General features: G+C 39.6%; 1 protein-coding gene across 8 annotated transcripts in view; it reads left to right on the top strand.

Moving 5' to 3' along the window:
* Positions 1 to 14,603, top strand: part of ANKRD44 (ankyrin repeat domain 44) — a 319,631-nt gene that overhangs the window by 287,058 nt on the left and 17,970 nt on the right. For all 8 annotated transcript variants that reach the window (XM_064586861.1, XM_045868301.3, XM_045868304.3 and 5 more), the window contains exons 18-22: positions 2,115 to 2,316; positions 6,279 to 6,366; positions 7,372 to 7,489; positions 8,921 to 9,137; positions 12,405 to 12,492. In XM_064586861.1, coding sequence (XP_064442931.1) covers positions 2,115 to 2,316; positions 6,279 to 6,366; positions 7,372 to 7,489; positions 8,921 to 9,137; positions 12,405 to 12,492 — 713 coding nt within the window. The remainder of the gene's footprint in view (positions 1 to 2,114; positions 2,317 to 6,278; positions 6,367 to 7,371; positions 7,490 to 8,920; positions 9,138 to 12,404; positions 12,493 to 14,603) is intronic.

Below are 14,603 nucleotides of genomic sequence, written 5' to 3'. Positions count from 1 at the left end.
TGTAAAGAGAAAGTATTAAAACAATTCCTATCAGTACTCTTAAATTCTATGGATCCGGGGCGCCTGGGTGGCTCAGTTGGTTAAGCGACTGCCTTCGGCTCAGGTCATGATCCTGGAGTCCCGGGATCGAGTCCCGCATCGGGCTCCCTGCTCGGCAGGGAGTCTGCTTCTCCCTCTGACCCTCTTCCCTCTCATGCATTCTGTCTCTCATTCTCTCTGTCTCAAATAAATAAATAAAATCTTTAAAAAAAAAAATTCTATGGATCCTTTTATATTTAGTTTTTGGTATTATTGTTGTTAACATATACTTAGGAAAAAATTCAAAGGATTTTTAAAAAGGTAGTAAGTCCATATACTCTTTACTTTATCTTCCATTTCTCGAGGTAGCCACCATTAACACTTTCTTTTGTATTCTAAAATTTTCTGTGAACATAGAAATATACATAGATATAGATAGGTATAGATCTAAATATATTTGCTTTTTATATAAATGAGGTCATGCTATACGTACTGTCTGCAGTTTAGTTTTTCAAAAAGTTTTTGATAGATTTTTGTCAAATCACTCTTCACAAATGTCACACCATACTCCGAGCACAACAGAGCATAGATTGCTTTTTTCACCATGTCTTTTTTTTTTAAAGATTTTATTTATTTATTTGAGAGAGAGAGCATGAGCAGGGAGTGCGGGGGAGGGGGGAGAGGGAGAAGCAGACTCTCCGCTGAGCGGGGAGACCAAGGAGGCTCAATCCCAGGACCCTGAGATCATGACCTGAGCCCAAGGCAGACGCTTAACTGACTGAGCCACCCAGGCGCCCCTGCTTTTTTTCACCATGTCTTAACTAGTACTGGGACATGACCAAACTTATTCATTGTCAATCTGGTAGTTGAAAAATAGTACCTTAAAAATTTACATATTTCCTCCATATGTTCATTGGCCTTTCATATTTATTTTTCTGTAAGCTGTCTTTTCATGCCCTTTGTACATTTTCCTAAGTTTTAAAATGGTTTGTAAGAGCTTTTTGTGTATGAGAGATATTGATCTTTTGTCTGTGCTAATAAGCTTCTTTTCAAATACGTTGTGCCTCGAGTAATCGCTACGGTGGGAAAGCAGAAAGTGCAGCTGACATAAGAGGGGGAGCCTGGCTGCTGAGGACACCGGGGGCAGGACTTCTCTGTGTCTCCTTCTTTACTTCCTTCTCCTGCCTCAGTTCTCCCCCTCCTATCCTTGGCCCTCTTCTCTCTTTTATTTCCCATGTCCTTTGCCTTGTGTGTGCACATACATTTTTTTACCTTATAGACTTAATGAAAATTATCTCTCAGTCTTTCGATTTTCTGTCTCAGTAGTGGGAAGCCTCTTAACCTAACATAGCATGGGACCTCATAATAGGCCTGAACTTGGTGCTGGTACACAGAATATATTTCCATAATTGTGTCTATGTTTAATGATAATCAATGGGAGAAGTAAAGGAGAAAGGAGGAGGCATCCACTGTGTACAGGATATTATGGAAAGCCTGTGTGAATTTATCTCTTTTTATCTTCCCTGGGAGGCAGCTTTTATTGCTCTCATTTTATAGATGAGAAAACAAACTCTAAGTGAAATTAAGAAACTTGCCTGGGGTCCCATGCTTAGAAATTAAAATGTTGGACTGTAACAGATCTGTATGCTTCTGATGAATTACCAAGTCCACATTGTTCTTAGTGATTTTTTTTCCTCTAGGTTTAACAGAAAAGTCTCCTCCAGAATATTCTGATTGTGTCAGTATGTTTAGGAGTGAACTGATAGAACATTATATTAATTCATTCAGCTGCTAATCTGTATTAGATTATTAGATTGATAGATATAAATATAAGAATATATTTAGTACCTTTGGAGCAAATTATCTGACAAACAAGAAAGAACATGAAGAAATTCCTATGTAGCTGTGAGGCTTGTGCATTCTAATTTTTCAGTCTGACTCTCCGGTTTGTCTGTTTCAGTAATTATCCCCAGCATTTTTCTGATGTGCCCTTTGGAGTGGTCACCAACTGTGACCTGGGAGGCTCAGCCCCTCATGTGGGTTGTTGTGGGGTTTGAGGTGAGCAAGCATTTGAGTGGTTGGTTTCTTCTTTGCAGGCCTACAATGGGCACCATCAGGCCTTGGAAGTCCTTCTGCAGTCGCTGGTGGACCTGGACATCAGGGATGAGAAAGGCCGCACTGCTCTGGACCTGGCTGCCTTTAAGGGACACACAGAATGTGTGGAAGCACTTATCAATCAGGGCGCATCCATCTTTGTGAAAGACAATGTCACCAAAAGAACCCCACTTCATGCCTCAGGTGGGTCTTGTCAAGAGTCTGGTTGCAAGTCTAAGAAAAAGGATGACAGCATTTTCTTTCATCCCAACTTTTCAAGTATCAATTTTCTTTCTACATCAACTATGCCTACACTCTTCCAAAATGCTTTTGGCCTACTATCCACTTGAAGAGGATATAGCCAGAAAGACTCTGGTGTTCTTCTTTTAGAGCCGTTTTAGGTTCACAGCAAAATTGAGAGGAAGATATAGTGATTTTCTGTATACTTCCTGTCTCCCTCCACCCCGCCCCCACACACATGCATAGCCTTCCCCATTGTCAGTAACCCTCACTAGAGTGTTTCATTTGTTACAATTGATAAACCTCCATGACCCATCATAATCATTGAAAGTCCATAGTTTATATTAGGATCCATTCTTGGTGCTATACCTTCTATGAATTTGGGCAAATGTATGATGACATGGATCCAGCATGATAGTATCATACAAAGTAAGATGTTATAAACACTGCCCTAAAAATCCTCTGCGCTCTATCTTGCCTTCTTAACTCAGGAGAGAGTTCAGAACTTTGACCAGTGGCTACCACAAAACTTCCTAAAGAGGCAAGGTATAATGTGATCTTCAAATGAGTTACACAGACAGAATCACACAGCATTTTAAAGCATAAAATTAACGATTTTTTTCATAGCTATTTCATAAAAAGTGTCATCAGACAGCAATCTAATTGGTACATCATTCTGCCAGTCTAAATGACGCTTCTTAGCTTTTGCTCTGATGCTGATTCTTGATGCATCATGTGTTAAAATAAAGACTCTTAAAAAGTGTTATGTATATATCAAAAAGTAAGTAATTTGACTTTTTGGGACTTTTCTCCAATATACATAAAATAAAATTCTGTCAAGACATTTCTGGATGTATACACAGATACAAAAGTAATGTGGAAGAATCTCTAGCTCAGCTGAGGCATAAATACCTTTGGGTCAGGAATTCAATGATACCAGCCTTTGATCAGGATAGTAGATACTGGCTCATAAAGAGAAATAACTATCTTATTCAGACCATGAAATAATGGGTGGATTGGGAAACAAGGAGTAAAGACAGCTTTTCAAAAGACTTTATGATTCTTGTTACTTGGGAAAAAATGTTAGGTCTTGTGAAACTATTTCCATGTATATATCCTTGAATTTCCAAACCACTGAAGAAAAGCAATATAGAGATTGAAAAAAACATGGTGTTGCCTAATTATCTGGAAATGATTGTTCCTGAAAAAAACTTCAGCCATGAGGTCAGTAATGGTTGGTATGGTTAAATTATAAATTCTCATTTCCCATCACACTTTGTGTTTTTGGTATTCTTGATATAATTATAAAGTATTATTGTGAAGTTTGGTATTCTAGGCACTCTTGGTATTATTATAAAGTTCAAATTTAGTTCTCCTTCTTAAAGATTAGTTGTATATTATTATGGCAAGCATTCTGCTTTAGGTACAATGTACAGTATTTCCTGACAATTACAAGAGGCCTACTTCGATTGTGGAAAATTGTCCTTGTAAACAGGTAAACAATGAAGGATAATCATTGTCACGCATTTGCCACTGGGATATAGGTTGTGGTCCATTGGAGCCCCCTGGTGGTTAAGATTACTCCTTTTGGATTTCCCTCCTGTCATTCATTAAAGAGACGCAGGCTGTTATTTGACTATTCTCCACAAAATGTCTGCTGTGCAGAAGCTTTAGCTTGCGCTTCCGGAATCTCTTCCAGTTTGAGAGGGCAGTTTTTTGTTTGTTTGTTTGTTTGTTTGTTTCAAATCCTGGGAGTACGGTGAGGGGCAGGAGCCAGGACGGATATTAGAGGTTTTGTCACAGATAGTTGCAGGGACAGTTGTAGGCTTTGAGCAGCATGATAAATGGCTGTCACTCACAGCCAGGGAGAGACTGAGCGGGTCGGAGACAAAGCTGGAGTTGGCAGGGCACGGCCAAAGGAGATGTTAGCAACTGGGGAAGATGTCGTGTGTGGGAAGCAAATGAGAATTCTAGTTTTGCTACACTTTTACGATAGAGGGGAATTATAATTACCCGAGGGCTAAGTTCAGAATCTACTGGACACCACCCCACACCCTGCCAACAGAACAAAATAAAACAAAAACAAAACACCACCTTAGAAATGGGATTGTTCTCCAGCATACTTAGATGATTTTACTCTCTTTTTCTGCGTAGCCAAAAATCAAGCATCTTTGGAACTATTATTTTTTTCCCTTTGGAACTATTATGATTATGAGTATTTAAAGAATATCAAATTGATATCGGAAGAGGAATCAGTGAAAATACAGTATACCTGCACTTTCATGACCCCATTGTCTGTAGTATTTAGCTATCAGTCTTCTGCTAATCAATACCCTTTTAAGCATACATTACATTCTTGCATATTTTACCAGTGGTAATAGATTTAATGTAATTTTTAAAACAAAAAAACAAAACAACAGCGACAGCAGTATATTGCCTGTACTCCAGGCCACAAAATTTCCTCCTGAGATACATAAATGGAACATTGCTGAATGAGCTGAATGCAATGGTCTACACAATGTAGGCATTATTCCTGTAGTTAATTTGAGCTGTGTCGATGAACGTGAGCTAATTCTAATATGCATTGTCCCTGGAAAGCATGTCGTTATTAAATTAGCATTCTCTCACGACCGGCGTGCAATAAAAAGAACTGTAAAACGCAGCTCTTAGAAGAGCCTTTATCAGCCTAACATAGCTGCATCTATTCCCTTCTCTCTCCACAGCCATAACGAGGTAAAAGCAATGTGTTTTATGGTGTTCTCATTGTTCAGAAAGGAGAGAAGGTCATGTTTGGAATTTTAAACATATTTGTTCTCATCCTACTCCCTCAGTGGAAGGCCGTGTTTTTTGTAAGACTGTGGGTTCCATTCAACAAGCTAGAGGAAAATACCTTAGCCCAGCAGATTATCATCCCAGGAGGCTTGCTTCCCAGCCCTGGAGGCACCGCCACTCCCCAGTGTAGCATCTTGCCTGGTGCGCACTAGGCCATGACCTTGTATTTGGCCCCAGCGGTCAAGGCCAACATTAGGGCTAGCTTTCCTGCCCGTGGGCAGCCCCCCCTAGAGTGAGAAGGGGCATGGGGAGGACGGGGCAGCGCCTGGGAAGGGGCGAGGTGGGTGCCCCAGTCACAGCTTGGCCAGGGACAGAACGGAGGGGCCAGAGGGGACAGGAGGTGGCAGCCACAGGAGACCCCGGAAAGCAGAGAAACCGTGGGCCGTAGTTTGAGGAGCTCCCGGGCAGAGTTGTCCTGCAGCCTCAGGGGGTGCGTCTGTGAGTCTCCTGGGAGCTACTGGTCAGTCAAGGAGCAGTAAGCCGAGGGCCTGCATACACCTTTCCGGTGTGAAGTTTTGCTTCAAGTCACCGCTAATCAATCAGAACTATTGCTCCAATGTCTACCTCCAAATGTAAAGTGACTGGGAGAAAAAAAAGGCAGGACCTGTTTGCGTCTCCCTTCCTCCTCTCCTCTGCTCCCCTCTTCCCTCCTCTCCTCCCATCCTGTTCTGCTCCCCTGTTTTGCCTCTTCTCCCATCCTTCTTTTTAAAAAGGGCTGGAGGCAGGCTGGACACGGGATTATACAGAATTGGGTGACTCTCTTAGAAGAACACAAAGATTAAGCTGAACATTCAGGAAAGGTTATCAGTCCCAAATGAGAAGGTAAGAAAGGACATCATTTTTCAGGAATAAACTCTCAATACAGGAGCCAGGAAAAAGTTAGGTGAGGACCAAAGTGCCCTGATGGGAAAAAAGGGGAAGAAGAATTGGTGAACAACACGAAATCGTGCCCAGCAGCTAGTACGAACTGGAAACCTGGGGATAGCTGTCAGCAGCATTGAAAACGACTGATTTGAAGTCCAAATAAATTTTACTTTGAAGCGATCTGTGTAGTGCTGGTCTGTTAAAAGAATGTCCATTATTTTCTTTTTCAGTAATTAATGGTCACACACTGTGTTTGCGGCTATTACTAGAAATTGCAGACAACCCAGAAGCAATTGATGTGAAAGATGCCAAAGGACAGTAAGTGTTCTTAAACCGGGCCTGGGGTTGGCGATTCAATCACAACAGGTAATTGGTTAATTTTGTTAAACAGCTAGGAGGGTTGATGGCTGAATTCTAGTTTGGGGTATATATTTGGGTGAAATTCATAGTTGAGAGCCCTAGAATAAGGAGGGGGCTTTGTGCTAGAGTATATATCCAAGAGAAGTATGGGAAGGGGCGTATCTTGATGACAAAGAGCCAACTTTTTATGTCTGTGGCCATGATTCCTGGCCTTTCTTTCATTTTGTTTCTTCTTTGTATACACTTTTACCCTCTTCTGAAGCTGCTGCATTCCCATTTTGTAAATTAATTATGACAGTAGGACAGACCTCAAGAGGTTATCTCTATCATAAAAAAAAAAATCCTTCGTATTTTTATCATTTCTGAGTTTGTTTTTCCAAAGTATTTTCCATCTGTTAGCCCATCCCCCCACCTAATTTCTCTTACAAATAGGAAATGCAGCGCAAAAAACAAAGCAGGACTCATCCCAGATACATGAGTTACTGTCAGAGTTAGAACGAGAACCTCACTTCCCGGATCCCAACACTCTGTTGTTGTTTTTTTTTCCTCTGGCCTTGTCGGGCTTTTTTTTGCTGCAGTGAAGCTTTGATCAAATAAAATCTTGAGCAGAAGTTCAACATAGAAAACTATAAAGTAGAGCTGTAATGATAGGAGCAGGAGGGCCTCCTATCCCTGCTCAATGATTATTTGGTGAATGCCACACAGTTTTGAAAATGATGCGATCAACATGAACAATTTGTATTTTATTGTATTGATCATTCTATTGACACCCTTCCAGGTGGCCTTTAGAGACCAGGGATGGAGATGGCTTGTTCCATGCATCCTATTAGCAAACTGGGGATGCTCAGAAAATATTAAGCAATTGTTGAGAGAGAGAAGAGAGAGGTGTCCTCCCTCTGGAAGTGATGGGTGTTTGTTTTCCCTGATCTTCTTTTTTAAAGCCTGATTTATTTCTCTGCCTAGAACCCCGCTGATGCTTGCAGTCGCCTACGGACACATTGATGCTGTTTCATTGTTACTTGAAAAGGAAGCCAATGTAGATGCTGTTGACCTCATGGGCTGCACAGCTTTACACAGAGGGGTATGTGCATCTTCCTCAGCTTTAGTGAAGCAATTTTGTAGTGAGCTTGTTTCCCCCTCCACCCCCGCATATGAAGTTTTAGTAAAAAGAATGTTTTCCTAAGATAAGTAATTAATCTCAGTCAGTCAAAAAGAAATTACGGGGGTACCTGGCTGGCTCGGTCGGTAGAGCATGCAACTCTTGATCTTGGGGTCATGAGTTGGAGCCTCACGTCGAGTATAGAGATGACAAAAAAGAAAGAAAGAAATGACAAAATCTTTTGCAAAGGTAAAATAATGGCAGGTACTCTTAGGTCCTGCTTTTCTGATTTCATGTTAGATTGTGATAATAGATACATGAACACCTGCTGTTGGTAGAATTGGTTCTGTTTTGTGATTATACGCACAGCATTTGCAAAAATTTGCAAAAAAAAATTTTTTTAAGGCTCAAAGAAGAAAGTCACAGTCACCGGTAATCTTACCCCCTGGAGATAACTACTTTTTGGTGTATGTATCACCAGTCTTTTTTTGCTGTATATGGATGTGTTTTGAATTTTAAAAAGAGAGAATACTGAAGATGCTATTTGGAAACTGCTTTTTTTCTCCAAGTAGATCGAGGACCTTTTTCCAATATTTTTATTGCATAAAATTAACCAATTACCTAAATATTTTTCTGCCCCATTTTTTTAATCCCCCATTGTGTGCAGGAGGTATAATTTATTCCAATGATTACCTGGTTTTCGGTAGCCATCTTAATTGTTCTTTATTACAAATGTTGGGCCATTCGCCACCTGAAATATGTATCCTGTGGATGAGTCTTCATATACATCTGCTGAAATTTTTTTAAAGCATGTCAAACTAAATGAAACAAAAACAGAAATCATAAAATTGCTATTTGGTAACGATGCTGAACACTATGATAAATGAAAAAGAAAAGAGAAGAAGAACGCTAAGCGGTCAATATCATAATCATAGTTCTTATTTTTTGAATACTTCCTGTGGGCGGAGCCACAGGCTGGGTGCCCTTACACATCTCATTACGCCTCACGACAGCCTATGAGTCATTATTACTATTCCTACTTCCAGGTGGATAAAGTGAGGCACAGAGAGGCAGATAGATTTGTCCACGTTTTACAAGCGGGAAGCCAGGAGTTCACTTGTACCTTCCTGATTCTAAAAGCCCATGTTTTCCGCTCTGTCATGAGACCCTTCAAGTTTCTGTTTGGAGAGTCTAGAGATGTTTTTAAAATGCTGGTGCGTTCACAGACTTCTCTGTCATGAATCTTGCTGGGGTTGTCCACCTCTGTCCTCTGACGCAGGGCAGAATCTGCTTCCCCTAAGGCCCAGGCGTCTGTCCGCTCACTCTGAGCCTAGCCTCACTTAGCCACCGCCTTGCTTCCTGCATCTCTGCCCTTCTGAGATGTGTTTTGTCTTTCTAATTGCAATGCATCAGATTATGACAGGCCATGAGGAATGTGTGCAAATGCTGCTGGAGCAAGAAGTGTCGATTCTCTGTAAAGATTCCAGAGGGAGGACCCCCCTGCACTATGCAGCTGCTCGCGGCCACGCCACATGGCTGAGCGAGCTGCTCCAGATGGCACTTTCCGAGGAGGATTGTTCTTTCAAAGATAACCAAGGCTACACGCCACTGCACTGGGCTTGTTACAATGGTGAGTTGATTGTCGCTTGACTGATTCCAGTAGATTTCCTGGCCGGCACCACTGTGGTCTCAGCGGAGGTGAAAACATAGTGTAACGTCGTAAACCATGGTTTCCAATCTTTCTGCATCTATGATACCCCTCTTTTTTTTTTACGGTTTCCCTTCATGGCTATCATGATGCCCTCTTTTTGTTAATCGCTAACGTGTAACTCTTAATCAGAACCTTTGGTGAACTGAAATAACTAATTTTAATCAGGGTTTGAGATCCTACAAGGAATTAAAATAATACAGCTAAGAACAAATAAATATGATGTAATAATCTGTCACAATTGCCTACTAGTAGATGCATGATTTGGCATTTCTTTTTATGTCCTATATCCCCTATTTAGTTGCACTTGTTATTTGGGAGATTTTAAATTTTTCGTTTCACTTATTTGAGTGAAAAAGAAAATGCATACTAATTGTAACATATCAAAAATGGTGATGCTGCCTGAAGTAAAATTATCTCCATTTCCAAATTTACTTTCTGATGTAATTCTGATGTATGTATCTTTCATAATTTTCCCTTGAGAGTATTAAATAAATACAAATTGGGTATGCATCTATTTTTGAAAACTAGAATCATATAACAAGTATTATATAACTTTCTTTTTTTGTTACTGTTTACGTAAGTTTCTATTGCAGATATTCTTAGGAGTCAATGTATATCTGTGTACATTGATCCTTTTAATAGTTGTATGTTTTATAGCATGCAGTGGGATAGATATACACATATGTGAGTGTGTATACCAGAATTTATTATTTATTCATACCAGAGCCTTGTTGATGAACATTCAGATTGTTTCCAGGTTTTTTTCCAATTATAAACAATGCTGCAGTGTTTGTGTTCATATTATGGTACCTTAAATTCTGTCAGATAACTTTCCAAAAGTGAAATTTTTGATAAGAGAGCAATGTATACTTTTTTAATTTTAGTGGATTATACCATACTACTTTGCAAAAAGAGTATAAAAATGTATTTCTCCGTCAGACGTGTATATAAAACGTACTATTTTCTTAAGCCCTTGCCAGCCAAGACAATACCATCTTTTTAAAATTTTTGTCAGTTTGAAGGGCAAGAAATAGGTATCTCATTATTTCAATTCGTGTTTCTCTGATAGTGTATTTAGTTATGTATTTGCATTTCCTTTTCCTCTTCTGGACACGCCTTTTTCATCTGTTGCCCATTTTTTTCCTATTGAGTTGTTATCATTTCTCATATGTTTGTAGAAGTACCTTGTCTTAGAAATAGGAACCCTCCATTTGTTATGTGTGCCGCAAATGTTTTCTCTCCGTCTATAATTTGTCTTTGTTCCTTGCTTATGATCTCTTTTTCCATGCCTAGATTTGGAACTTTTATTAGTTGAATCTGTCAAATTTTTTGTCGTTGTGGCATGTAGGTTTCCAGTCTTGCTTAAGAAGCTCTTCCCCACCCACCCCCTGCCAAGTTTACGTGGATAATTTCCCATATACTTCTGATTTGATTTCTATAATTTTATTTTTCCATTTTCAATTCTCCTATTAAAATTTTCACTCAGAAACTACAATTATTAGGACCAGAAAGGTTTTGGGGTGCCCTCATATATCAGTGTCAGACCTTTCATTATAATCCTCCTTTTTTCAATGAGAGCCAAGTTTTCTCCTTGTTCGGCTTGGTTATACTCCTTCCCTGCCGTTGGCAGATTGTGATTTTTTTTTTTCCCCAACTTACTAATGGATGAGAGCTCCCTAACTACCATCTGAGTCAAGCTGTGAGAGCTCTCTGGCGCTAGAAAACCTACAGGAAGGGGAAGACACAATCAGAGTGCTGATAACAGACCGCATCCTCTCCCCTGGAGTGGGGTGGAACAGTGGGGGTGGTGGGTCTCTCTTCTTAGGCCTCTTCGGGTGCAAGCTGGAGGAGGATCAATCCTCTCCCAAGTAATCACCCTTCCAGTACAGTCTTCCAGATCCAAGGTTCAAGCTCCCATCTTCCCAGATTCCCCTCCACTGAGCACTTTGAATATCGAAAGTTGTGCAAGGGTCCCCAGTCCTCCCTACACAGACCTTAAGTTGGAATTCATATAGTCTCCAAGGAATGGTAGGTTTAGATGCTGCCCTAAGTGAGGTCCTTCAGGGGGATTCATACTACTGGAGGGACTGAAGTGTCTGGGACTGTTTGAGTGAGGGTTGGATGTAGTTAGAAAGCTGAACAGTATAACTTGAATCAAGTTAGGGGATTTTATATTCATTACTTCATATGCTTCTAAATCCTCCTAAAAGCAGCTTCACCTTTTCTCTCTACAGGTGCAAGAAAGGTTTGACTTGTATTTTAATACTTAAAATTATCCAATCTACATAATTCTGGGATAGATCATAACAGAACTCTAATTTAGCACTGAATTCATCTAAGAAGAGGTTCAGGACGTAGTCTATATTCCAAAGCCAAATAGCATTGCCTTCTTGCTCTGACAAATGCACATTGTCTCACAAACCACATTTAGGTCCTTTATCAACTGAAAACTCCATCATCCTTTACTAGTCTGATTTTTTATATATGGGAAACTGAGGCTCACAGATCCCAAGTGGGTTGCCTAAGTCATGTAACAAGCAAGCTGACAGAGCTGAGGCCTTACTCAACCCAAATTCAGTTGATTTAGAAACTATTGTCATGTCGTTGAAAATAATTCCTCACATTCATTCATCTACTTACTAAAAAAATACTTATTGGGTGCATACTATTTGCCAGGAACTGGCCTTGGTGCCATTTTAAACACTTACATAGTATTTTATAGTCAAAGCCCTTTCACCTGCATTATCTCAAATACTGTTTTCTATCAGTCACATCTTCTTTCCTGAATTAGGTTGCATAATTGTAAGTGAACCTATTCACGTGGGTGAAAGGAGAATTTCCTGTTGTAAACATGGGCAAACTGAGGCATATCTATGTCAGGCATCTATTTCTTGAGAACTGAGGATGATATTGAATCTATTCCACTTGCAAATGCGGTCCCTTCTTTATCTCTTTCTCTCCTCTAGAGCATAAGGCCTTCACTGTTTCACTATGTCTCAAAACACCTGTGAGCATAGTTAATGACATTTTGGCATTTTGTTTATTCCACGGAGAATGAACATTCAGCCAATTCAGGAAAATTCACAAGCCAGAATTCAATACTTAACAACAACAACAACAAAAATAGATTGTGTTGACCAAAATTTCTTTCTTGGAAACTCTCTAAATTCTTTTGATTCCTTACAGGTAATGAAAACTGTATAGAGGTACTTTTGGAGCAAAAATGTTTTCGCAAATTTATCGGTAATCCCTTTACTCCACTGCACTGTGCAATGTAAGTAGAAACGCTAGGAGTTAATGGTGTTGCTTTAATCATTTTAACTACATACAGACAGATTGCCTCTCTGGGAAGGGACAGGCTTTTAGACTATAGGTAAGACCAACATATTCCACTTTGCTGCTAATGGCAAATGGGTCTGATAGCAAAGTGTGGTCCCTAGTGTTAATGATTTTCCAGGAGCTTTTTGTGGAGTGCCCAGGCTCCACGGTGGCTCACATGTCACCTGAGGGAAACTACATGAAGGGTCGTGGGTAACTAAGAGGCACGTTACACCCCAGGTGAAGAGCTCTCCAGATGTACCTCACATTTGTGTACCAAATTCTAAAAATAAATTGGGGTTAACAGCAATATGCCTATGGATGATTAGAAAAGACATTTTATGGCAGGAAGACTTTTTATATATTGTAATTCTCCATTCTTCATATGTTGTAAGTTCTTTTTGATAAATGTACTTTTTGCTGCCATCTCACAGTATGAACCATTGTTTAGATAATACAGTGACTTGAAAGCAGACTTCCATGGTCAGCCTGGGGGAACATGGCCACCTGGGACCTGCTTTATCTTTGCATTGTCTCCGGGCTTCACATGCAGCTGGGTCATTTGATTGAAAGATATTGGAGGCATATAGTGGATGAATAAGCAAAGAGTAAGAAATAAAGGGTAGGAGTGATTTTAAATCTGAAGGAACCATGTCTTTGTCACTTTGGTATCCCCCAAAACCTAACACGATGCATAAGTGGTGCACAGTAAACTCCTTCCTGGATGTAGGAGTTCTGAAGAAATACTGGGGTTCTAGCATTTAATCCACAATGATTAAAAAACCAAACAAACTTTATTTTACACTTCATGAAGCAGGCAGTGTCCACTTGCAAGAGTTCAGAGAGCTACAGTGTGAGGCAGAAAGCAGGAGGTTTTTACAGAATAAAAAATAGGAAACAGGAAAGAGAAGGAATAAAAATATCTGATTAGCGAGGGTTTCATATCTGGCCTTATTTGAGGTATCATAGGAATGGGGCAATCACCCATATAACTTGGTAATTATTAATTGGTTAACTAGATGGTCTGACCTCTGAGAAGACGGAACATTTACAATAACATGAAACTTAAAAGTTGAGGGTTTTTTTTTTGCTATGTTGTTTCCCGGGATCAGTGGTGCCTGACCTACCAAGTAAAGGTTCATGTAGGATCAATTTGGTAGTTCTTCCTCCGCACTTTGATCAACCTCTGGCCAACCAAGAGGTTTGAGCAAAGGTGATGTTGCAAGTTATTCTCAGTTACCATTGTCTCTTTGGGTCTCTCTCTGTTTCACAGGAGATAATGTCAGGTTTTCATTCCAATTGGAGGGAAACCATTTGTTAGCTGGCTTATGGCTGCATACACACATCTAAAACCCTTATAGTGAGTGCTGTGTATTGTGCAAGACTGAAGAATCACAGACTGGTACCCCTGAAACAAATAATACATTATATGTTAATATAAATAAATAAATAAATAAATTAATTAATTAATTAAAAAAAAACCCTTGAGAGAACAACAGACTAGGAAGCAACAGACCAGGAAGATAATTATTAATAGTAAAAGTATTCCTAAGGTTTACAGGACATTCCTGAACCAGGGTCCCCATGAACCAAACCAACTAGATTCACAGAAGTTAAGAAATAATCCCGAAGAGAGGATACTTCTTTAAGCCAGTTGGCCTGTTGACCAACTTATGCATTTATTTATTTGTCAAAAATATCAAAAGATTTTAAAACACCTAGTCGAATAGGATCATAGGTCACTGTGCAACAGTACTTAGTTATCCATTTAACCAAAGTGATATAGCTAATAAAGATAAATACAGATAGTAGTGGCTTAAGAAACAAACCAAAAAACCTCCTTAGCTCTTTTAATACTAAGAAGACTGGGTTTTCTTAAGTAATTAAAGACTTGATAAAGATAGCCTAAAGCACAGTAAATTATTTTGGTAAGACATGAAATCTCTGCTTTTCAGGAAGATTACTTAAAAGGTTAAAAAAAAACACCAAAAACCTTTATTTACAGTTTCTTATTAAGAGCAGATCAGTAATCTAAGAAAAAAACCCTTTGTTCCTTTAACAGAGAAA

This window comes from Mirounga angustirostris, unplaced genomic scaffold (assembly GCF_029215605.1).
Source record: "Mirounga angustirostris isolate CCGP_5_RB_7025 unplaced genomic scaffold, mMirAng1.0.hap1 SCAF_3, whole genome shotgun sequence".
Taxonomy (NCBI): domain Eukaryota; kingdom Metazoa; phylum Chordata; class Mammalia; order Carnivora; family Phocidae; genus Mirounga; species Mirounga angustirostris.
Note: the sequence above shows the minus strand (reverse complement) of the source record. Positions and strands in the feature narration are given on the sequence as shown.